Below are 22,955 nucleotides of genomic sequence, written 5' to 3' on the forward strand. Positions count from 1 at the left end.
GACCTTGTGATCCACCCACCTTGGCCTCCCAAAGTGCTGGGATTACAGGCATGAGCCACTGCACCCGGACCTATTTTATCCCCTTTCTACGTTCAGATGCACAAATACTTACCGTTGTGCTACAGTTGCTGCAGCACTCAGCACAGTAACATGCTGTACAGGAGTGTAGCCTAGGAGCACTCGGCCATGCCACCTAACCTAGGTGTGTATGTAGTAAGCTGTAACATCCAGGTTTGTGTAAGCACACTCTATGGTGCTCACACAATGAAATCACCTAACAACACATTTCTCAAAAAGTACCTGTTGTTAAGCAATGCATGACTGTACCTATGCATGTGGATATACATGAGAGGGTGTTTATTAGGAGAATTGCCTCACTCCACACTGTCTTACCAATAAGTACAGAGTAGCTGCTTCATGCTCACTAGGTCCAATTAGTAAAATGCCATCAGTGTCATGGACCAGTGTGCTAGCTTGCAGAACGGAAGGGTGATCAATATCTCCATGAAGGAATACTACCCTACCAAAAACAAGAGCAAAATAATGTCTTTTGTAGACTTGGATGGAGTTGGAGGCCATTATTCTACGTGAAATAACTCACTAATGGAAAATCAAATACTGTATGTTCTCACTTGTAAGTGGGAGCTAAGCTATGGGTACGCAAGGCATACAGAGTGGTATAATGGAAACTGGAGACTTAGCAGGGGGAGGGTGGGAGAAGGTGAGGGGTAAAAATCTATGTTCTGGGTGCAGTGTACGGTACTCGGGTGATGGGTGCGCTGAAATCTCAGACTTTGCCACTACACAATTCATCCATGTCACTAAAACCACATGTACCCCAAAAGCTATTAAAACAAAAAGATAACAAATTAATAACAATTTTCATAAACAATTTTTTAAAAGCAAAGATCCCTGTGAGGGAAACTGTGACCCAGGGCTGAAGGACGGATACGTCCCTGAGGCAGGCAGCGAGGGTGTGGCGCTGGCCTTGCCAACTGAAAGCAAACTGCTTCTGGTGGGTCTCACAGACAGGGATGGAGAAAGGACACCTGCCACGTCAGAAGCTGCACGGCAGGTCCAGGAGATGCGTTCACCTGCTCCAGCAATGAAACCGCACGGTACGGCAGCTGCAACTGAGGTCACCACCTGGTGAGCTTACGATAATCCCCTGCCATTCTCCAGGATGCAGCCGTCTTCTGCGCAGGCCAAACAGGAGAGCAGAGTGGGGACGTGGTAAAGATCTCCGCCCCTGCATCTTTCAAGTCTTTGATGATGGCACTAATCTCTACAATCCCCAGGGATGTACTGCTGTTTTTGATTTACAATTTTCCTAGGTAGAGGCAGCTCTATGGCTTCCATTTAGCCTTTCCCACCATAACGGCCCTTACTCCACAGCTTAGGGAACCCACATGGGGATTTTCTGCCAGCTGCTGAGTACACTTATTCCAACTGTGCAGCTGGAACAGGGGAAGTAATCACAGGAGGGGTCCAGGGACCCACTCAACCCACGGAGAGTCGGACCTGTGCTAAAACTCCATTCATCACCAGGCCCCCTATAAGCCCTTATTCTGACTGAGGCGCAACAGTCAGATTATTCTAATGGTGGATTTCCTTCTGTGTTCCTGACAGACATCTTGCCTTCAGCAGCTGAGTGCCGACACTTGGCCCCTGCCTCTCCCGGATCTAATTGTTCCCACTGCATGTAAGTTTTACAACTGAGTGACTGCAGTTCCCACCGTAAGGTCCAGCCTGCAGAGAGGGGCAACCAGGGATGCCGGGGCCCTCTCACAAATCTGCTTCTCAAAGTATTGGTAAAAGGTGTGTTCTCTGGACCCTCCAGTGTGGGTGAGTGGGTTTTAAGTGACAAATCCACTCAAGCATTCCAATTTCCCTAAGCCTCTGAATCCCATCCCAAGAGAGACCGGGCATCTCCAGCTCACTCCTGGTGGGCCGCCTTCTGATCCCTGTTTCAGTCAGACTGTCAACATCTTCTCACACTCCCCGAGCTGCAACGTTACATGCAGAATCTGGGGAAGAGGGGTTGGGGAAGATGTTGGTGTGATTCTGCAGTTCTAGCCAAGGGAGAAATATGCTGGTACAGTAATTATAAATTTTATTTCTCTCTTTCTTTCCCCTACCTGATGTAGTGGTCCTAGCACCAAGGGTATATACCTACAGTGCTGGAAGCAGGGATAATTCCTAAGAAACCGTAACTATGTTTTTAAACCTCCTGTCAGAATTCCCAAGGGCCGGATGGGAGTGGGTTGTGCTTTCACACCATCTGGTGAAACTGGGGCTAACAGTGAATGCGGTTATATAGCCTGGTGGTAAAAATAGCCCACTAGTCCCGCACCTATGTAACCACACCCTATCCGAATGGAAGTGATCTGAGGGGAGGCATCTGCTAGATTAGTGGGCTGCCTACGACCCAGACCCAGCACAGTGGCCAATTCCAATGTCCCTTCGAAAAGAGTGGGTATGAGAAAGAAAAATTATCTGGTGCGCCCCTTTAAATGATCAGACCCAGAGAGGCACTGGAATAAGACAGCAGTCTCATCCCGCTCCTCACTTCAGAGAAGTGCTCATCCCCCGAAGCCACATGCTATGCAGACTCTGGACGGCCACGAACCACAGACACCGTAACTCACACCCTCTAGTTCCACAACGGACGGGCAATTATTAATCAATGTTATTTCTATAAACCAATGGTATTTCCTGAAAAACATCTTTTATGATCATCCCTCGTCTCATTTGTCCTTTTTTTGCTTTAAAAGCTCAAGCAGGCCAGGCATGGTGCCTCACACCTGTAATCCTAGCACTTTGGGAGGCTGAGGCAGAAGTCCAGCAGTTCGAGATCAGCCTGGGGAACACAGCAAGACGCCATCTCTATAATAAAGAAAAAAATTCGCCAGGCATGGTGGCATGCACCTGCAGTCCCAGCTACTTGGGAGGCTAAGGTGGGAGGATCACTTGGGCCCAGGAATTTGAGGCTGCAGTGAGCAATGATGGTGCTACTGCACTCCAGCCTGGGTGACAGAGTGAGATTCTGTGTCTAAAACTAAACCAAAAACCCTCAAGCCTCTCCCTTGTTCTCGAGTGCTCTTCCCAAGGTAACCTGAAGTGTTTCCAGGGCTGCAATTCTCTCAACCTTGGCCCAAATAAACTCTATGTTAATTCTGCCTCAGTTTCTTCGGTTATGTCAATGTTTCCTGGCCCTGTGAGCAGGATTCAGAGGTACCCCCTTGGAAACTGGGTGCCCCTGGACTCAATGCTCAGTACCAGAACAAACCCACTGTGTTCCTCCAGCTCCACAGGTCTCACTGGGGGCAAAAAGGTGAGTGCTCCTGAATCTGGACCCCCCCTTCTTGTCAGGTGAGGTCTAGACTTTATTTGAGTGGGGGCAAAAGGGTGAGTGCTCCTGAATCTGGACCCCCTCTCTTGTCAGGTGAGGTCTAGACTTTATTTGAGTGGTTCTTTCTACCTGTCTTTTTCTAGAAGGAAGGTTTCCATCTTTGTCTACAAGCAAGGGACTCTGGTTTCGGGGAAACAAAGGAAACTGCCTTCTCCACCGCTGCTTCACAGCAGGAGGCCCAGGTCATGCCACTGGCATTCTGGCACTGGTGGCTGCACTTCTGGGCTGAAATTACACAGCATGCTTTTTAAATTGCAGCTGCTTCCAACTAAGCTGCATGAGTGTAAGTCTTCTTGCCCCAAAGAGAAGAGAAAATAGACCCCTCTGACCCACTGGATTCTTTAGGCAACCAGAGACTTTGCAGAGGTATGGGGACGTTTTTCCATGCATGACGTGTTGGAGTCTTAAAGGGCCTCCCATTAGGAGAAGACCAGTAAGGACTCTAGCTCAGCCGGAAAAGTATGAATAAGGGACTGGTCACTCTGATACCTGAAACACTCTGCTGCCACAAGGTGATAAGAGATTCCAAGACACGTAAGAACACGATTCACAGGCCGGGCGCGGTGGCTCACGCCTGCAATCCTAGCACTTTGGACGCCGAGGCGGTCGGATCATGAGGTCAGGAAGTCGAGACCATCCTGGCTAACTCGGTGAAATCCCGTCTCTACTAAAAATACAAAAAAATTAGCCGGGCGTGGTAGCGGGCACCTGTAGTCCCAGCTACTTGGGAGGCTGAGGCAGGAGAATGGCGTGAACCCAGGAGGCAGAGCTGGCAGTGAGCCGAGATCACACCACTGCACTCCAGCCTGGGTGACACAGCGAGACCCCGTCTCAAAAAAAAAAAAAAAAGAACACGATTCACCGGACACCTGGAAGACTGACAAAGCAGCACGCCTTAACCCTTGACCCAATATACTGTCCTGGCCTTGGTCACTTTTGAGAAGGAAATTCTAAAATTGTAGGAGGCTGGGTGTGGTGGCTCATGCCTGTAATCCCAGCACTTTGGGAGGCCGAGACAGGTGGATCACTTGAGGTCAGGTGTTTGAAACCAGCCTGGCCAACAACGTGAAACCCCGCCTCTACTCAAAACACAAACATTAGCTGGGTATGGTGGCTCATGCTTGTAATTCCAGAACTTTGGGAGGCCGAGGTGGGTGGATCACTTGAGGTCAGGAGTCTAAAACCAGCCTGGCCAACATCGTGAAACCCCATTTCTACTAAAAACACAAAGAGTAGCTGGGCGTGGTGGCTCACGCCTGTAATCCCAGCTGCTTGGGAGACCAAGGCAGGGGAGTTGCTTGAACCCAGGAGGCGGAGGCTGCAGGGAGCTGAGATTGCGCCACCCCAGGCTGGGTGACAGAGCGAGACTCCATCTCAAATAAATAAATAAATAAATAAAATTATAGGAAACTGCTCATTGAAACTGAGCTTTGCCTTAAGGGACAGCACCCCTGCCCCGGCCCCAAAACACCAGCTGGATTTATGTCTGATACCTACGGAGCTCCATCCTGCAAATACCTAGGTAAATGGACCCAGTGGCATGAGATACCCCAAAGTGCAATGGCCCAAATGAAGGTCTTTTGAAATTCCTAATGTATTTGTGCACACAACTGGAAAAGGCAGGATTTCGAACCAGACAAATCTAATGGAGACCTACTTCCTGTTTGTCCTGGCTGCAATCTCATAAGAGATTTGAAAGGTACAATTATTATTTTTTTTAGGAAACTCCCCCAGAAAACCCTTTAAATGCTCAAACTGTCTGCTGAACTTTGCTGTAAGATTTACAAAAGACAAACAGCTTTAAATAATGATTACCCTAGACCTCTAGTAAACAAATATGCCCCCCCTCCCAAACTAAACTCCTTGATGTGAATTTCAAAAAGGGAAAGCCAAGAAATAGGTAGGTTTGCTATTTCTTTAAAAAAATTTTTTTGAGACTAGAGAAGAGGTCTTGCCATATTGCCCAGGATTCTGGCCTCAAGTGATCTTCCTGCCTCAGTCTCCCAAAATACTGGGAATACAGGTGTGAGCCACCGCATCTGGCCGAATGTTTGCTATCTGCCTGGCTAAAAACTGATTAAAAGTTTTTAAAGAGCTCTACAGTCAAAAGCTGACAATTAAAAGCTGATATTTGGCTACGTATGTATGCACACACATACACATACACGTATATATATATATTTTTTGACGTCTCTGTTCTGATTTCCTCTCTTCTTCAACTACTCCTAACTATACACAATCCCTTTTTCTTCTTGTTGACATGATTTTTGCCAAGGATAATGTAAAACTTAATTGCTTTTTGGAAAACAAGATCTCCTTGACTGGCTCCTCCAAGTCCTGTTCTTTGATGTACCTCTGTCCGTCCCTCCTTCCTCTTGCCACCTTTGGTATCACATGAGGGAACCTCTGTTTATCCTCATGGAGCCCCAAGCATTGTGGGTAAACAGGCTCCTCTCAGGTCTAAAGCTCTATTCTGTTTCACACAGAACTCCTTGACATCTGTGACCTGTCGATACATACATGGGTACAACACGTGTGCTATATGTTGTGTCTACATACAGTTATGTCTATACATGTATTCGTATATCATCTACATGATACAAAATTAAAGATAAATGAGCGCTCACAAATTAGAAGGTAAGCCTAGGCCAGGCGCAGTGGCTCATGCCTGTAATCCCAGCACTCTGGGAGGCCGAGGCGGGCAGATCATAAGGTCAGGAGGTTGAGACCATCCTGGCCAACATGGTGAAACCCCATCTCTACCAAAAATACAAAAATTAGCCAGGCGTGGTAGCATGCGCCTGTAGTCCCAGCTACTCGGGAGGCTGAGTCAGGAGAATTGCTTGAACCTGGGAGGCAGAGATTGCAGTGAGCTGAGATCACGCCACTTGTACTCCAGCCTGGGTGACAGAGCGAGACTCCATCTCAAAAAAAAAAAAAATTATTTTACAATCAGCTACTGTCAAAAATTTGCTGCTTCTTCAAGGAAATTCACAGAAAAGACCATGACAAGTATTCTTGAATACTCGTTTCTGATAACTTTGGGGATTATACCATTGAACTAGGTAAAAACTTTCAGAACACTAACAAAAAAATGATGGTTCATGAATACAATATCAAGTAGAACAAGAATTAATTACTTGTTCATAGGCCTGAACTGATGGAGGACTGAAATGGTTTTTACGCCTTTTGATTGAAACAGTGCTGATTCCTCTTTTCAAAATTTTTTTTTTTAAATTTTTTGAGACAGGGTCTCACTGTTGCCCAGGCCGGAGTGCAGTGTCGCAGTCTTGGCTCACTGCAACCTCCGCCTCCCAGGTTCAAGCAATTCTCCTCATGCCTCAGCCTCCTGAGTAGCTGAGATTACAGGCATGCACCAACAAGTCCAGTTATATTTCTTTTTTATTTTACTTTAAGACATAATAATAACTTTTTTTTTTTTTTTTTGAGACGGAGTCTCGCTCTGTCGCCCGGACTGGAGTGCAGTGGCCCAGTCCAGTGGCCGGATCTCAGATCACTGCAAGCTCCGCCTCCCAGGTTTACGCCATTCTCCTGCCTCAGTCTCCCGAGTAGCTGGGACTACAGGCGCCCGCCACCTCGCCCGGCTAGTTTTTTTTTGTATTTTTTAGTAGAGACGGGGTTTCACCGTGTTAGCTAGGATGGTCTCGATCTCCTGACCTCGTGATTCGCCCGTCTCGGCCTCCCAAAGTGCTGGGATTACAGGCTTGAGCCACCGCGCCCGGCCATAACTTTCTTTTAATAGAGGCAGGGTTTCACTGTGTTGCCCAGGCTGGTCTTGAATGCCTGGACTCAAGTGATTCTCCTGCCTTGACTTTCCAAAGGGCTGGGATTACAGGTGTGAGCCACCACACCTGGCTGGGTAAAGTATATTTTGGTGAGCAAAATTGAAACATTTACCTTTCTCTCTACCTGATTTCTCCAGAATTCACAAACTATTCATGAATATATTTTATGGCAATATAGTTATTTGCATAAGAAAACAATAAGAATCTGTTTCCTTTTGTAACAGGACACACTGAAAACACTGGTTATTTTACCAAGGCTTTTTGACTGGAACAGCATATTTTCAGATATGACCTGACTGCTTTCAAAGATTGGGGTTGACTTTATAAACCCAACGACCTGGAAAAAGAGTGGCCTGGTTTGTTACCTACATAGTTCCCTTACAAGGTCCCTGACCTTTCAGTAAGTAAAGAATGTTATGGACCAGGCACGGTGGCTCATGCCTGTAATTCCAGCACTTTGGGAGGTCAAGGCAGGTGGATCACAAGGTCAGGAGTTCGAGACCAGCCTGGCCAATATGGTGAAACCCCATCTCTACTAAAAATACAAAAAAATATTAGCCAGGTGTGTTGGTGCATACCTGTAATCCCAACTGAGGGAGGCTGAGGCAGGAGAACTGCTTGAACCTGGGGGTGGAGGCTGCAGTGAGCCAAGATTGCACCACCGCACTCCAGCCTGGGTGATAGAGTGATAGAGACAGAGCGAGACTCCCAGACTCAGTCTCAAAAAAAAAGAATGTTACTTTGTTATTTTGCTGGTGGCTCAAGCCTGTAATCCCAGCCCTTTGGGAGGCTGAGGCAGACAGACTGCTTGAGCCCAGGAGTTCGAGACCAGCCTAGGTAACATGGTGAAACCCTATTTCTACAAAAAAATAAAAAAATTAGCTGAGCTTCATGGCACATGACTGTAGTTCCAGCAACTAGGGAGGCTGAGGTGAGAGTATCGCTTGGGCCCGGAGAGTCAAGGCTGCAAGTGAGCCACGATTGCGCAACTGCACTCCAGCCTGGGTGACAGAGCAAGAACCTGTCTCAAAAAAAAAAAAAAGTCATTTTCTGATAGGCCTAGGAACCTCAAGATATTCTGGGATCTCGGGAAGAAAGGAATTCACCTAATTTGTAAGGTATAGGCAGAGTCTGATGGTGAATATTTGGTTTGGCTTTACAGCTTCAAAAGGCTTTTAAAAGTCTAATCTAGGTCAGAAGAGGTGGCTCATGCCTGTAATCCCAGCACTTTGGGAGGCCGAGGTGGGTGGACCATGTGCGGTCACGAGTTCAAGACCAGCCTGGCCAACATGGTGAAACCCCGTCTCTACTAAAAATACAAACATTAGCTGGACGTGGTAGCACATGCCTGCAATTCCAGCTACTCAGGAGGTGAGGCAGGAAAACTGCTTGAACCCAGGAGGTGGAGGCTGCAGTAAGCCGAGATCACACCACTGAACTCCAGCCTGGGCGACAGAGCGAGACTGTTAAAAAACAAACAAAAAGGCCGCGCACGGTAGCTCGCACCTGTAATCCCAGCACTCTGTGAGGCCGAGGCGGGTGGATCACCTGAGGTCAGGAGTTCAAGACCAGCCGGGCCAACGTGGGGAAACCCCATCTCTAGTGAAAACACAAAAATTAGCCGGGTGGGTGGCTGCGCGCGGTGACTCACGCCTGTAATCCCAGCACTTTGGGAGGCCGAGGCGGGTGGATCACGAGATCAGGAGATTGAGACCATCCTGGCTATCACGGTGAAACCCCATCTCTACTAAAAATACAAAAAATTAGCTGGGTGTGGTGGTGGGTGTCAGTAGTCCCAGCTACTCAGGAGGCTGAGGCAGGAGAATAGCATGAACCCAGGAGGCGGAGCTTGCAGTGAGCCAAGATCACACCACTGCACTCTAGCCCGGGTGACAGAGTGAGACTCCGTCTTAAAAAAAAAAAAAAAAAAAAATTAGCTGGGTGTGTGGCAGGTGCCTGTAATCCCAGCTACTCAGGAGGCTGAAGCAGGAGAATCGCTTGAACCCGGGAGGCGGAAGTTGCAGTGAGCCGCGATTGCGCCATTGCACTCCTGCCTGGGCGACAAGAGGAAAACTCCATCTCTGGGGGGAGAAAAAAAAAAAGTCTAATCTGAAATTCCTCATTTTCCAGGAAAGCCAACTTAAAAGGAGTCTATATGGTCAGTCACTAATCCTGCTGTATTTTATGCAAATAAAGTATAACACTAAAACTTCTTTTGAGAATAAATTGGTCCTGCTATTACTAGTGTCTTTGGTAAAACTGGGGGACTGGAGAGAGAAACATGATGCTTCAGTAGCACATCTGTGTTGAGATTCTAGCCCTGACCATTGTTTTTGGGTTTTTATTATTTGCCTGCAGTTTGTACTGAATCTTGAATTCCATCTTCGCTACAGTAAGTCCCCAAAGCAGAGGCTGGGTTTCATTTTCCTCATGATGGTTTCAGTTGGCTCCCTAACTGGAAAAGGCTCTTTTTTTCATTCTGGCGTATACATTCTTGTTTTCATTATAATCCTTATGTGCATTATATTTCTACTATTTAAAGTACTAATCTTGTTGTTTTACTTCCAAGAAAATGAAAATCCTGGTATCCTAAAGACTAGAGATGATTCAACACACAAGACGCAGCTGTATAAATCAGTGACTTGATTCAGGTCTTCTTTTTGCCACTCTGTGAGGCCATCCTACTTCAGCTTCTGGACCCTCTGAAAACTCCTCACTGAGCCATCTCCTTCCCCCTCCCCCCACATGGAACAGGCCTGCCCTAAAGTGAGCCTTCCTAGTGACGAGGGACACCCTGACACTCAGACTTTGATCAATGCTTTCGAGAAGAAAGATTTTTGACCAAAAGGGAAAAATGAGAAAGAAAATGAACTTTTCCTTGAGTAATGCAAACCCCCTTTAAATGATCGAGCCTAGAGAGGAACTGGAATGAGGGAGCAGTCATGTCCCACTCCCCACCTTGAGAAAAACCCATCCCCCGAAGCCACTGACTCTGTGGACTCCAGAGTAAGACTCCATAAACAGCTGCTACACATCAACCTCACAATGCCATACACGGACACCGTCACTTACACCCTGTAATTTAACAAGGTACAGCCAATAACACATCAATGTTATTTTTTAAACCAATGAGAGTTCCTGAAAAACACCCTTTGTAATCACTCCTCTCCTGATTTATCCTTTTGTCTTTAAAAGCTTGAGTTTATCTGTTCTCTAGAGCATTTCCCAAGATAACTTGAGGCTCCCAGGCTGGTCCTCAACCTTGGCCCAAATAAAATCTCTACTTATATTAATTTTGCCTCAGTTTCTTCCTTCAGGACAACAGATATAAATGAAGAGATGGAGGAACATTTTTGAGGGTAAAGGAATGAATAAATGAGTTATGAATTAAGAAAACTCCAGTATTACATCAACACTTTGAAAGAGGCTCAGAGTCAGAGGTGACATTGTCTCTTATCTCAATTATACCTAATGCCTGAAAGGGGGAAGCTATATATTTGCTGAGATCATGCCTGCTTTTGGAAACTGACAAGACTGAATAGAAACCTGCAAACCTGACTGGTCTCACCCTGGGAGACATGATCATATAATATGATGGACCAATTATTAATGACCTAATAGAGTTCTAGTAACAAACCAGCCAGTAGTACCTTTTGAGTTGTATATTCTTTGGACATAAGGGAACTGTGTTTGAAGAACACGGGTGGCCAGTGGTACCGTGAAATATAGGTTTGATATTCATCATGTCCTGTTTCCTGGCACACAACTCCTAAAATCTTTGGAATCTCCAAAGTGATGTGCCTTTTTGCATGCTCATGTGTTGACTAAGGGCTAGCCACCCCTACGTAGCTTCAGGATGGGGGCTGGTCACTGGAATAATCAAAGTGGGACTGTAAGGTTGGAATGTTTCAGCTCCCCCTCCAACCTCCGGGAGGGGAGAAGGGCTGCAGGTGAAGCTGATCACCAGTGGCCACTGGTATAATTAATCATGCCTACATAATGAAACTTCCATAAAAACCCAAAAGGACTGGGTCCAGGGAGCTTCGGAATAGCTGAACACAAGGAGGTTCCTGAAGGGTGGTGCTCCAGGAGAGGGCGTGGAAGCTCCGCGCTCCATTCCACACGCCGCTCTGTGCATCTCCTCATCTGTATCCTTTGTAGCAGCCTTTATAATAAGCTGGTAAACGGGTTTCCCTGAATTCTATGAGGGAGTTCTCTAGCAAATTAACTGCACCCAAGGAGTGGGTCACAGGAATGCTAATTAATACCCAGTCAGTCAGAATCACCGGCAAAATAACCTAGGTCTTGTAATCAGCATCAGAACTGGGGGACAAGTGGGGACTAAGTCCTCAACCTGTGGAATCTAAGGCAATCTCTAGACAGATAGTGTCAGAATTGATTCAATTAGAGAACACCCGGCTGGTGTCCACTGCAGAATCGACTGCCTGGTTGCCGGTAGGGAGAAAGCCCCACTCCCTTTCGTGACCAGTGGTCACAGAAACTTTCTGTGTTAATTGTTGACTGAGAGAAAAGAAAAAACACTTTAGGGCCGGGTACTGTGGCCCATGCTTGTAATCCCCGCCCTTTGGGAGGCTAAGGAGGGCAAATTACTTAAGCCTAGGAGTTTGAGACCAGCCTGGGCAACACCGTGAAACCCCATCTCCACAAAAATTACAAAAATTACAAAAATTACCTGGGCATGATGGCGCACGCCTGCAGCCCCAGCTACTTGGGAGGCTGAGGTGGGAGGATCACTTGAACCCAAGAGGCAGAGGTTGCAGTGAGCCAAGATTTTTGCCACTGCACTCCAGCCTGGGCGACAGAGCAAGACTGTCTCAAACAAAAAACAAAGAAAGAAAGAACTCTTTGGTTGTTATTTCTATATTCTCATCTCCTTTAACAGATGAGGACACTGAGGTTGGGAAAAAAAGGCACTGGGAGCCATGCAGCTGCTACCCAATCTGAGCTGGCTGTGAACCTACGCATCCTGAGCCCAGAGCCTGCCCCTCTAACCCCTGCACTGGTGACCTCAGACCCTCTGCCTGCAGTCCACATGTAAAACAGGGATTTTTGTATCACACCCAACACGCATCTGTACTTGTGTAAATGAAAAGTAATTTCCATAAAACAATATTTATACACACTTCCTCCAAACAATGACCCGTTTTCTCTTCTCTATTTGATGAGGACAAAAGTGATGAAGCTATTCAACTGATTGTGGCCCAGAAACAGTTACAAGCATGGATTGGGGGTTCAAGTCTCAGCTCTGCCACTTCCCTGCTGGGTGACCCTGGAGGAGGGACATCCCCTCTCCAGGCTTCAGGCTCAATTCAGGATGAATTCAGGTGCACAAAGGGCTCCCAGCAGTGCTGGGCCCAGAGTGAGCAGACAGCTGAGGAAACTCAGGCTAAGGGGAGCTCCCTGGCCCAAGGTCAAGGTCACGTGTTTGCTCTGCTTCCCTGGCGAGCTCCTGGTCTAGCAGGAAACTCTAGCATCTGGCAAGCAGGAGGTCTAGTCTTGGGAAGATGAACTGCCCCAGGGCACACGGAGCCTGAAGAATTGTGCAGAAGGGAGCAGGGCTGGAGGCCTGCAGGCATGTGGATGGCCTGATGACAGGTAAGCCCTCAGGCTCATGTGGGGGTCCCCAATGCTGCTGGGAGAGCCCCCATGGGGAAATGGGCCACGACAATTTAGGTCCTGGGTGTTCTGTAAAAGGCTCTGAATTCCCCAACCCCTCAACCTTCCCTGCCATCTGCCAGGCCTGGGACATAGCTCAGACGTGGCACACCCACAAGATGGCTGAAGCCAACCAGTCCAGCTTCAGGGAGTATGCGGGGTTGGGCCCTAGACTGGGCCACAGCCTTGAAAAGAGCTCCTGCTCCTTACCCTGGAGAAAGACACTCCTGCAGCCCCACATGTGACAAAGACCCAGCAAAACCTGTCCTTGGGGCTCCTCTCTTCTGCCTCACTGTCTCCCCAGGCCCCCTTCTCACCTGGAGCCCTGCCCCAACCCAACACCGACTGTCCTTCTTGGTTACTCATTACTGAGCCCTGCAGCTCGTGACCTTTACTCAACCACGTCATCACAGCCACTGCCACCCAGAGGCGGCCACTCCTCCTGTCACCATTTTCTAGATTAGGACACCAAGAGACAATGAGGGAGGGGCTTGGTCAAGAAGGGCGTGAGAGCCCAAGCTGGGAAGGCCTCTGCTCTGCTGCCCCTGCCCCAACCTTTCTAGGTGTCACCCTAACCCCCCGCCACATCTCTGCCCCTATCCTAACACGTGTCCCCTGGCCCCATGTTTGGCTCAAGCCTTCACCTGGCTTGAAGTCCACCTTCCACCCCAGCGGCCAGCAGCCGGTCCAGTCATCTGAGCTGGCTCCACCAACTGCAGCCTCGTGCTTCTCAGCCCCACACCAACTGCAGACTCATGGCTCCCAGCTCCCTAGTTGCCCCACCCTACACGACAGAAGCAGCTCCGAGTGTGATGGCTGCAATCGAAGGAGGGAGTGAAGCGTCTGTGTGTGACAGCAGGATAACAATCCTCTCGACACACAAGACACACAGCCCCTGCTGCACCGTCCCCACGTGCAGGACAACCACACGTCCCCATCTCAGGGAGCGAACTCTGAGGTGGGAGAGATAAGGCCCTGAGGGCCGGACCTCCTGGGTTCAAATCCCAGCTCTGCCACTAACCAGGTGGGGGTCACTGGGCAGGTGACTTCACCCCTTAGGGACTCAGTTTCCTCATCCGTGCAAGGGGAGTAATCCCAGTTCCCACATCCCACGGTGCTGCGATGATTAAGCCAGCCTCCCTGAAGGAAGGTGCAGAGCATACCTGGTGTGAAGGTGTGCGCTCGCTCTGCAGGGCCTCACGCCATCAGGATTTTCATCAGGTGGCTGAGGGCACTAGAGAATTCTCACTGTGCCCTAGATCCCCTCCTGCATCAGCATATCACACATATCCCGCCTGCTGTCCCTGGCAGCATTATCACCCTTCCTGTTTTCTTTTTCTTTTTTTTTTTTTTGAGACAGGGTCTCACTGTGTCGCCCAGGCTAGAGTGCAGTGGTGAGAGCATAGCTCACTGCAGTCTTGAGCTCCTGGGCTCAAGTGATCCTCTTGCCTCAGCCTCCTGAATAGCTGGGACTAAAGGTGCATGCCACCACGTTTGGTTTATTTTTGTATTTTTTGTAGAGATGAGGTCTCCTCCCCATGTGGCCCAGGCTTGTCTTAAACTCCTGGGCTCAAGCAATCCTCCCACCCTAGCCTCCCAAAGTGCTGGGATTACTGTCGTGAGCCACCGCGCCCAACTGCCCTTCCTCTTTCCTTCAAAGTGTAGATCCTCACCTGCAATTATTTTGCTAACCTATTCAGTGGTGGGTTTTCTGCCTGCCCCTGAGAGACAAGCTCTACCAGAAGAAGGGAGGCCGTGTGGCTCCTGTCCAGCACCGGCACTACCAATGACAGTACCCATCAGGTGAACCATCAGAGGACGCGACCCTGGGCCGGGTACTGGTCTACTCATGTGAAAAGCAGAAGCTCACTTTTCCTCACAGCTGCCCTTCAGGCTGATCCTCTTGTTCTCCTCATTTCACAGATGCGGAAAGGAAGGTGCAGAGAGGCAGGGTAACTGGCCCAGGGTCACAAAATGTGAGATGGCTGAGCAGAGCTGTGGCCTGGGCCCAAGGCCCCACAGGCAACTGCTGGCTGGCTAAGTGGTGACTAGAGGCGTGAATAGCTCCTCACACCTGTCCCCGCCAGCCCAGCCCTCGGTATCCGCCTGGCTCAGGTGCCAGGCCTGGCCCGTTCCCCAGCTCACCGTCTCGTAGTCTCGCAGCGCGGCCCGGAACTTGCCCAGTGCCATGTTGCTGGCAGCCCGGCGGTAATAACCCTTGATGTATTTCTTGTCCAGCTCGATGGCCCGCGTGGCATCTCCCAGTGCGTAGCCATAGCACTCGGTGCGCAGGTAGGCCAGGCTGCGGTTGCCATAGTAGATGGCATTGCTGGGGTTCAGCTCAATGGCCTGGCTGTAGAACTTGATGGCGTTCTCGTAGTCCTTGGCTGCGGAGATGGAGGAAGAGGCATGAGGCAGTGCTCCAACCCCGCGGGGACAGGCCCTGGGCTGGGTGACGCCCAGTCTCCCTGTTCACAGACGGGGAAGCTGAGGGCCACTCTGAGCCCACAGACATCTCTTCAGCCTGCCCCTCCTGCCTGTCCCAACCAACCTAGCTCAGGGCTTGTTCTCTCGGCCACAATCTCCAGGACTGAAGAGATTCCACACACCCGCCCGCTCACCCCTCCAGCCCCAAGCTGGGCACTAGCAGCAGACCAAAAGAAGAGCACTCCGAGAGCAAGAAGAGCAGGTGCAGAGGCCCAGAGGTGGCTGAGCCTTGTCTGAGCGCCAGTGAGAGCTGGGGCAGCTGGGCACAGTGGGCAGGGGGAGGACAGATGAGGCAGGGAGGCTGGTGGGACAGATCCCTGGGCCCCGAGCAGCCATAGTGAGGTCTGGACATTGGTGTTCTAAGTGTGGAGGGACACGATGTGACATCTGGCCAAGGAGAGGTCGGATTTTCATTTGAGATGAACTACAGCTGTGCCCTGCATTTACATCGTGACCTGTGGAATCCTCATGTCTCCACGGGAGTAAGGACCATCTGGCGCTCACTTCACAGACAAGCCATGGAGGTCTTGCTCAAGGTCAAATGCCCTGTCTGCACCTGCAGAGCCAGGCTTGATCCCTCCCTCATGCCCATTTGACAGGCAGGAGAGCCAAGGTTTGCACAGTCTTAGAGGCTTGTCCCCGCTGGGGGCCGTGATGTACCAGGGCCATGCAGGGCTTTAGTACACAGGTTCCTTCACTGAACGAACTCTCACAAGCCCGGGGATATGGCATTACCCTGTCTCCAAATCTGGACACTGAAGCTCAGGGAGGAAAGGTCTGTGCTCAAGGTCACACGGCGGGTGACAAGCAGGCCTTCTGAGCCAGGCCAAGACCAAAAGGCTCCCACTCTCACGCCCCATGCCATGGTGACCTCTGGGCAGCAGCGTGGCACAGGGGCAAGCACAGAGCAGGAGCAGGAGGCCTGGGCCCAGTCCCTAGCTCTGCCTTTATTTACTACCTGGGTATCCCTGGGCTACTGAGGAACCCCCTGCGGGCTGGGGTTTCCTAGAGTCCTTCTACCAGCAGCCCTGAACAGAGTCTCCGGCCTCACTCTCATTTTAATGTTCTTAAGAGCACTCTGACAGTCCTTCGACCCACAGCCCTGCCCTCCCCAGACAGTGGTGCCCAGTGTTTAGGGTTGGGGCAGCTCAGAGGGGACACCGGGGCTGAGACCTGGAGGATGGGAGTCAGTTGGGTGAAGAGACGGAAGAAGACAGTCCCAGGCTCCATGAGTGGCTCCAGAGGGAAAGGAAGGAGGGAGGCAGAGAGAGATGGGGACTGACATTACAGAAGTGAGAAGCCGGGTCCTGGGGACCGGACCAGCAACAATCTACAACAATCCTCTGCCAGGTTAAATCCTGGCAATCTTTCAAATGGCTCACATGTCCCCTCCTCCAGGAAGCCCTCCTTTACCCTCAGGCTAAGTCAGGCCCCCGACTGGGCCGCCCCAGCCCCTGGGCACTCCTGTGCCTGCCCTGTTCACTCTCATTGTCACTGTTAAGCAATGAGTGTGTCCCTCCATAGCTGTGAGCCCCAGGAGGGCAGGGCCCGGGACTTCCCAGAAACAAGCAAGGGCAGAACCAGGCAGCCCAGATCCGACCGACCCTCCCTGGTATGCCAGAGCCTTCGAGGACTCCTTCAGGCCTCCTGGCTGTAGTCCAGAGGCCGCCTGGCCAGCACTCCTGATGGGGCAGCTGTTACTCCAGTGGCACAGGGAGGGGAGCCTGGAGTCTCAGGGCCTGCCACCCGGCTCTGCAGATCTTTAACTCGAGGCCGCAGGCAAGCAGCCTCCTCTTTCTGAGCTCTGCCTCACTGGGTGGCTGTGAGGGTTTTACGAACTTGTGTAAGAAAACTGACTGCGGCCGGGCGCAGTGGCTCAAGCCTGTAATCCCAGCACTTTGGGAGGCCGAGACGGGCGGATCACGAGGTCAGGAGATTGAGACCATCCTGGGTAACACGGTGAAACCCCATCTCTACTAAAAAATACAAAAAACTAGCCAGGCGAGGTGGCAGGCGCCTGTAGTCCCAGCTACTCGGGAGGCTGAGGCAGGAGAATGGCGTGAACCCGGGAGGTGGAGCTTGCAGTGAGCTGAGATCCGGCCACTGCACTCCAGCCTGGGCGGCAGAGCGAGACTCCATCTCAAAAAAAAAAAAAAAAAAAGAAAAAGAAAACTGGCTGCAGCAAAAGAAGTGAATGCATGAATGACTAAATGAAGGGAAGAAGTGAAGGGAAGAAGAGGAAATGGGAGGAGCCAGTACTCCACGGGTCGACCCACATGCCTTATCTTGGCCCTGTTCTATGTGCTTTACAAACAGGATCATATTTAAGCCTCAAGACATTCCCCATTTTAGATGCAAGGAAACAGAGGCCCAGAGAGGTTAAATCATTTGTCCAGGTGTCATCAAGCAGGTAGAGAAAGACACAGGGTTTGAACCCAGGCAGCCTGAGCTCTCAACCATGGCCTGCTCCCTCCCCACAAGCTCTTAGACCTGGAGTCTCTTCAGGGGTTAAGCATAAGCCCCCACCCCCGATTTTACAGAAGCAGGGCATGGAGGCCCAGAGAGAGGGGAAGACAGTTGAGACACTTCCCTTTGACTCAGACCTGAGACAGGGACCAGGCTTTGCCCCCAGGATTTCTGGAACAGGCCTGAACTTACAGAGCAATCAGTCACAGTTGAGGGGACAGTCCTCTGAGCCCCGGGACCTCTCTTCTCCCTGCTGGGGCCCCTTTTCTCCTCAACAGGGCCAGTATGGCTCTGGGAGGAAGCTGAACATGGGAGCCAAGCACGTGGCGAGGAAGGGGATATCCGGGCCCTGCTGCTCACACACTCTGACCTTGGGCAAGCGGTTTCACTTCTCTGAGCCTTGCTTCCTTTATAAAATAAACAGGGCCACTCCTAGCCATCTCCCAGCCCCCGGGCAGGATTAAACCCCACGGTGTACCTGGCCACCACAAGGCTCAATTAAGGTGAACTGTAATTATTCTTTTTATTGCTATTCCCACAGCCCTGGAGCCTGGGGCGCTGTGCCTGCTACTGCCTGCCAGACAGCGAGGGGCCTGGGCCAGCAGGGCCGTTCTCCTCTGTACTAGCTCAGTGCCAGGCCCCTCTGGCTGCCTGTCCAGCCCCAAGACTCCTGAGAGCCGGATCCCAGGTCCTGGGGGACAATGAGCTCCTCCCAGTGGCAGCTGTGGCCCAGAATTCTGAGGCGGCCTGAGCAGTAACCCTCATGCAGGCTGCTCCCATCACAGGAAAGTCCAGCTTCCACCCCATCACCCAGCTGAGACAGCCTCATCCTGGACTCCTCCCGATCCCTCAGCTCCCAAAGCCCAGCAGTCACTTCGCTTCTTTTGCCAAGTCAGCCTCCTGAACATCCCTCAGATCCAGCCACTCCCTTCTCACCCTCCAGCCCCACCCAGCCCTGGCCTGGCCTCTCCTACCCAGGTTCCTGGCTCAGCCTCTACCTGGCCTCGCAGTCTCTTCTCCTGCCCCTCCAGAGGGGTGTTCCTCAAGCACAAACCTGACCCTGTCCTTTCCCTACTCAGAACCTCCCAGGGCTCCCCAGAGCCTCACCGCCCCCTCCACCACCCCACCCCAGAAAGCCCTGGCTCCTTCCCACAGCCCTACACAATCTGCTCCCTGCAGCTTCATCGTAACCTCCTCCAGCCTCCTACTCACGGCCTCCATGCCAGGTTCCGCTCACCTTTGGGCCTTTGCCACCTGTTTTGTTTTTTTTGTTCCTGCCTGGAGTACCGTCTACCCTCTCTCCAGGCAGCCACTCTCACTTCCTCTCTGAAACACTTCTTGAATCTATTTCTGTCCCTCCAGCCTGGCTGGCGATCACCACCCCTCACCTGTCCACTAATCTAGCCTCCTTCCTGTCTTACCCTGGAGTCCAGTCTCTGCATGGCAGCCAAGGATCTTTTCTGAATGGTAACTGAACCACGGCATCCCACTCTTAAAACATCCCATGGCATCGACCACCCTCAGGATGACACCCACATTCCCCAATCTGACTTCCAAGGTTCCACCTCTGGCCTCATCTCTCACTGGTCCTACCTCCCTCTCATGGCTCCCACCAGATCAAACTTCTCCATACTTTGCTTCTGCTCCTGCTGGAGGCCAACTCTCTTCCAGGGGTCCAGATCCTTTCCACCTCCACCTTCTCCAGGGTTTTGCTGCTGCAAGTCTCCCCTCTCACATGCAGAATCAATTCTCCATCTCTACTGGACTCTACTCTCTTCCATCCTTACAAAAAATCCATCTTCCCTGACACTGCATGTTCTCTCTCTCTTTTTTTTTTTTTTTTTTTTGAGACAAAGTCTGTTGCCCAGTCTAGAATGCAGTGACGTGATCTTGGCTCACTGCAGCCTCCGCCTCCCAGGTTCAAGCGATTCTCCTGCCTCAGCCTCCCCAGTAGCTGGGACTACAGGTGTGTGCCACCACGCCCAACTCACGTTTTTAGTAGAGACGACGTTTCACCATGTTGGCCAGGCTGCTCTCGAACTCCTGCGCACGTTCTCTTCTTACCACCCTCCCCCATTTCTCCACTCTCCTTCAGAACCAATACTCCTAACTTAACATTTGCTCTCTCCACTCCCTCCCTTCCCATTCACTCTTCAGCGCCCTCCTGGCTGCACCAGCCCCATCATTCCCCAACAACTGCTCCTGTCAACATCATCGTCGGCATCCATGGAGCCCAAGCCAACGGCCAGTGCCCGCCTTGGCAGCATCGGACTCGGGGCACCAGCTCCTTGTTCCATAAGCGCTCTCTTCTCTCCGCCTTCCCGACACCTTTCCTGGCTTCCTTTCCACTTCACTAAGCGGTCCTCCTTAGCCTCCCCCTCTTCCACTCGGGATCTGTCCTAAGTCCCCTCTCTAGACCCTCTTACTAGATTATCTCATCCATTCCCAACCATAGTTTGATCACACCCAAATTCTTCTCCAGTCCAGATTGGCCCATTTACTTACTCAGTGTGTCCTCCTGTAGGGCCAGGAGTGGTGGCTCATGCCTGTAATCCCACCACTTTGAGAGGCTGAGGTGGGTGGATCACCTGTGGTCAGGGGTTCAAGACCAGCCTGGCCAACAGAGCGAAATCCCGTCGCCACTAAAAATACAAAAATTAGCTTGGGCATGGTGGTGTGCATCTATAATCCCAGCTACTCAGGACGCTGAGGCAGGAGAATCGCTTGAACCAGGGAGGCAGACATTGCAGTGAGCCGAGATTGCGCCATTGCACTCTGGCCTGGGCAACAAGAGCGAAACTCCGTCTCAAAAAAAAAAACAAAAACAAAAACAAAAAATTCCAAACTGCTCTTTGCAATGACTCGGGGAGACCCTGCATGATTTGCCTTCTGTCTTAATCTCATCTTGCTATTGGTCTCCCGCTAACTAGCAAAAGCCCCAGCCGTGCCAGTGTCCTTTCATTCCCCACCCCAGGGCCTTTGCACAGGCTGCTTTACCTCCCTGGAACACTCCTCTCCAGTCCTCCCCCTGTGAGTTTCAGCTTAAATGCTTCCTGCTCTGTAAGGCCTTCCCCCACTACCCTATCTAAAGTAGCCTCCAACCCTTATTCTCTACTTCATCACACTGTTGGTTTGCTTTCAAAGCACTTATCACAATTTAAGTATTTTACTTACTTACATTTTTTTTTTTTTTTTTTCACGTCTGGTTCACCTGCAAAATTACAAGCTAAGGACAGGACCACATCTTTCTCATTCACTGCTATATCCCTAGAGTCAAGTACAGTCCTCGGCACATAACAGGTACTCAATAAATATTTGTTGAATTAATGAATGAATGGGTGCGCCACACTTGACTCTTTCTCAATATTCTAAGTGATACTATTCTTGGGGATCCCCACCCCTACTCCCAAGGCCCCCACCATCACATTCCTTTTCCTCGGGTCAGCCCAAATCTCCTACTTCCTTGTTCCCCCCATCTAATGATCCATTCCCCACCCCCACGATTGCCGCCTCTGTTGGGACTGTCCCTCCTCTACTCCCCACTTGGCGGCACCCACCCCAGGACTCCCCATTTGGTAGCGCCATCACTCACTCCCCCACCACATGTCACTGCCTGGTAGCGCCCTCTACAGGCCTCACGTTTGGTAGCGCCCTCATTCCAGTCCCCTCTCGCCCCACAATTGGTGGCGCCCTCCTCAGTCTCTCCACTGAGTAGCACCCGCTCCGCACGCCACTCCTAGGTATCACTCTCCGAAGCCCCCTATGTCACCCCTTGGTAGCGCCATCCTGGGCCTCCCCACGCCCAGTCACTTGGTAGTGCCTGCCCCGCGCCCAGGCTGCAGCTCCGCGTTGCCATGGTTCCGCGCGGGCCCGGCACCCCTAGCCCTGAGCCGGTGTCCACCCTCCCTGCTAGGCGGACGTACCTTTGAAGTAGTCATTGGCCTGAGTCTTGAGCTCCTCTGCCCGCTTCAGAGCGCCATCAGCCGGGGGTTCGTCCCGGGGGGGCTCAGCACACTCAGTCCGCTCGCCCTCCGCCATCGCCATGCCGCAAAGCGACCCCTACCCTGGCAACGGCCGCCAGCGGCACCCGGCCGAACCGTCGCGAAGGAGCGCCGGGTGGCCGCCGCCGCTGCCGCACAAGTGTCGTAAAGCGCGGGCCCTGAAGGGGCCCTTCACGCGCCTGCGCAAGTCCCTCTCGCCATAGAGCGCGAAGAGGACAAGGTGACCATAGGGTCCCCGGACGGTACCCCTGGTAGAGAGAGCCAATAGGGAATGAGAGAAGGGGCGCGCGGGGAAACAGAGCTGGTGTGGCCTCTGCTCTCAAAGTTACCGTGTTTCAAGTCTGTAAAAAGTTTCTCGGTTCTTAAAGTGGGATTTTCCCGCTGTCCTCTAGGGTTGGGGCAGTGGGTTGTGAATGTCGCTGGCGGGTGTGGCTGCTTTGCAAGGCAGCGCCATGCCCTACGCGGAGCCGGACCCGGGCGTCGAGCCCTATTGTCAACTACCTGTGTGACCTTGAACAAACCTTCCCTTCCTCTCTAGGGCCTCAGTTACCTATCTCTGAAAAATGGGTGGCTTCTCAAGCCAAAAAAGGTGCAACCCTGAGGTGTTTTTGAGTTTTTAAACGAAGGCACTCTGGATTTCAAGTCCTGAGCAAGGCTCAGAAGTGTGTTGCACCATCCCCTTTCTTCCTGTGTTCAGCTTCCCAAATCCTGAATCCTAAACTCTCCTGTTTGTCTTTTTACAGATTCTCTTGTCTGAGATCACAGCGTTGATTGTATGCACTCTGCCTCCCTCATTTACCCTTCACATGGCAGCTAGAGGTTTTGTTTTGTTTTATTTTGTTTTGTTTGAGAGAGAGTCTCCCTCTGTCGACCAGGCTGGAGTGCAGTGGCGCGATCTAGGCACACTGCAACCTCTGCCTCCCGGGATTCAAGCGATTCTCCTGTATCAGCCTCCCAAGTAGCTGGGATTACAGGCGCCCGCCATCACGCCCGGCTAATGTTTGTATTTTAGTAGAAACGGGGTTTCACCACGTTGGCCAGGCTGGTCTCGAACTGCTGACCTCAAGCTATCGGCCCACCTCGGCCTCTCAAAATACTGGGATTACA

At 51.2% G+C, this 22,955-nt stretch overlaps 1 protein-coding gene across 2 annotated transcripts in view; it reads right to left on the reverse strand.

Annotated features, from left to right (window-relative positions):
- PPP5C (protein phosphatase 5, catalytic subunit) overlaps nucleotides 1–21,994 on the reverse strand; it is a 44,114-nt gene extending 22,120 nt beyond the window's left edge. For both annotated transcript variants that reach the window (XM_011962962.1, XM_011962961.1), the window contains exons 1-2: nucleotides 21,771–21,994; nucleotides 15,040–15,281 (exon numbers count right to left, since the gene is read on the reverse strand). In XM_011962962.1, the coding sequence (XP_011818352.1) occupies nucleotides 15,040–15,281; nucleotides 21,771–21,891 (363 nt within the window). In that variant the 5' untranslated portion in view covers nucleotides 21,892–21,994. The remainder of the gene's footprint in view (nucleotides 1–15,039; nucleotides 15,282–21,770) is intronic.
- Between the last annotated feature and the right edge of the window lie 961 nt (nucleotides 21,995–22,955).

The sequence above is a fragment of the Colobus angolensis genome, unplaced genomic scaffold (assembly GCF_000951035.1).
Source record: "Colobus angolensis palliatus isolate OR3802 unplaced genomic scaffold, Cang.pa_1.0 Scaffold60, whole genome shotgun sequence".
NCBI lineage: Eukaryota > Metazoa > Chordata > Mammalia > Primates > Cercopithecidae > Colobus > Colobus angolensis.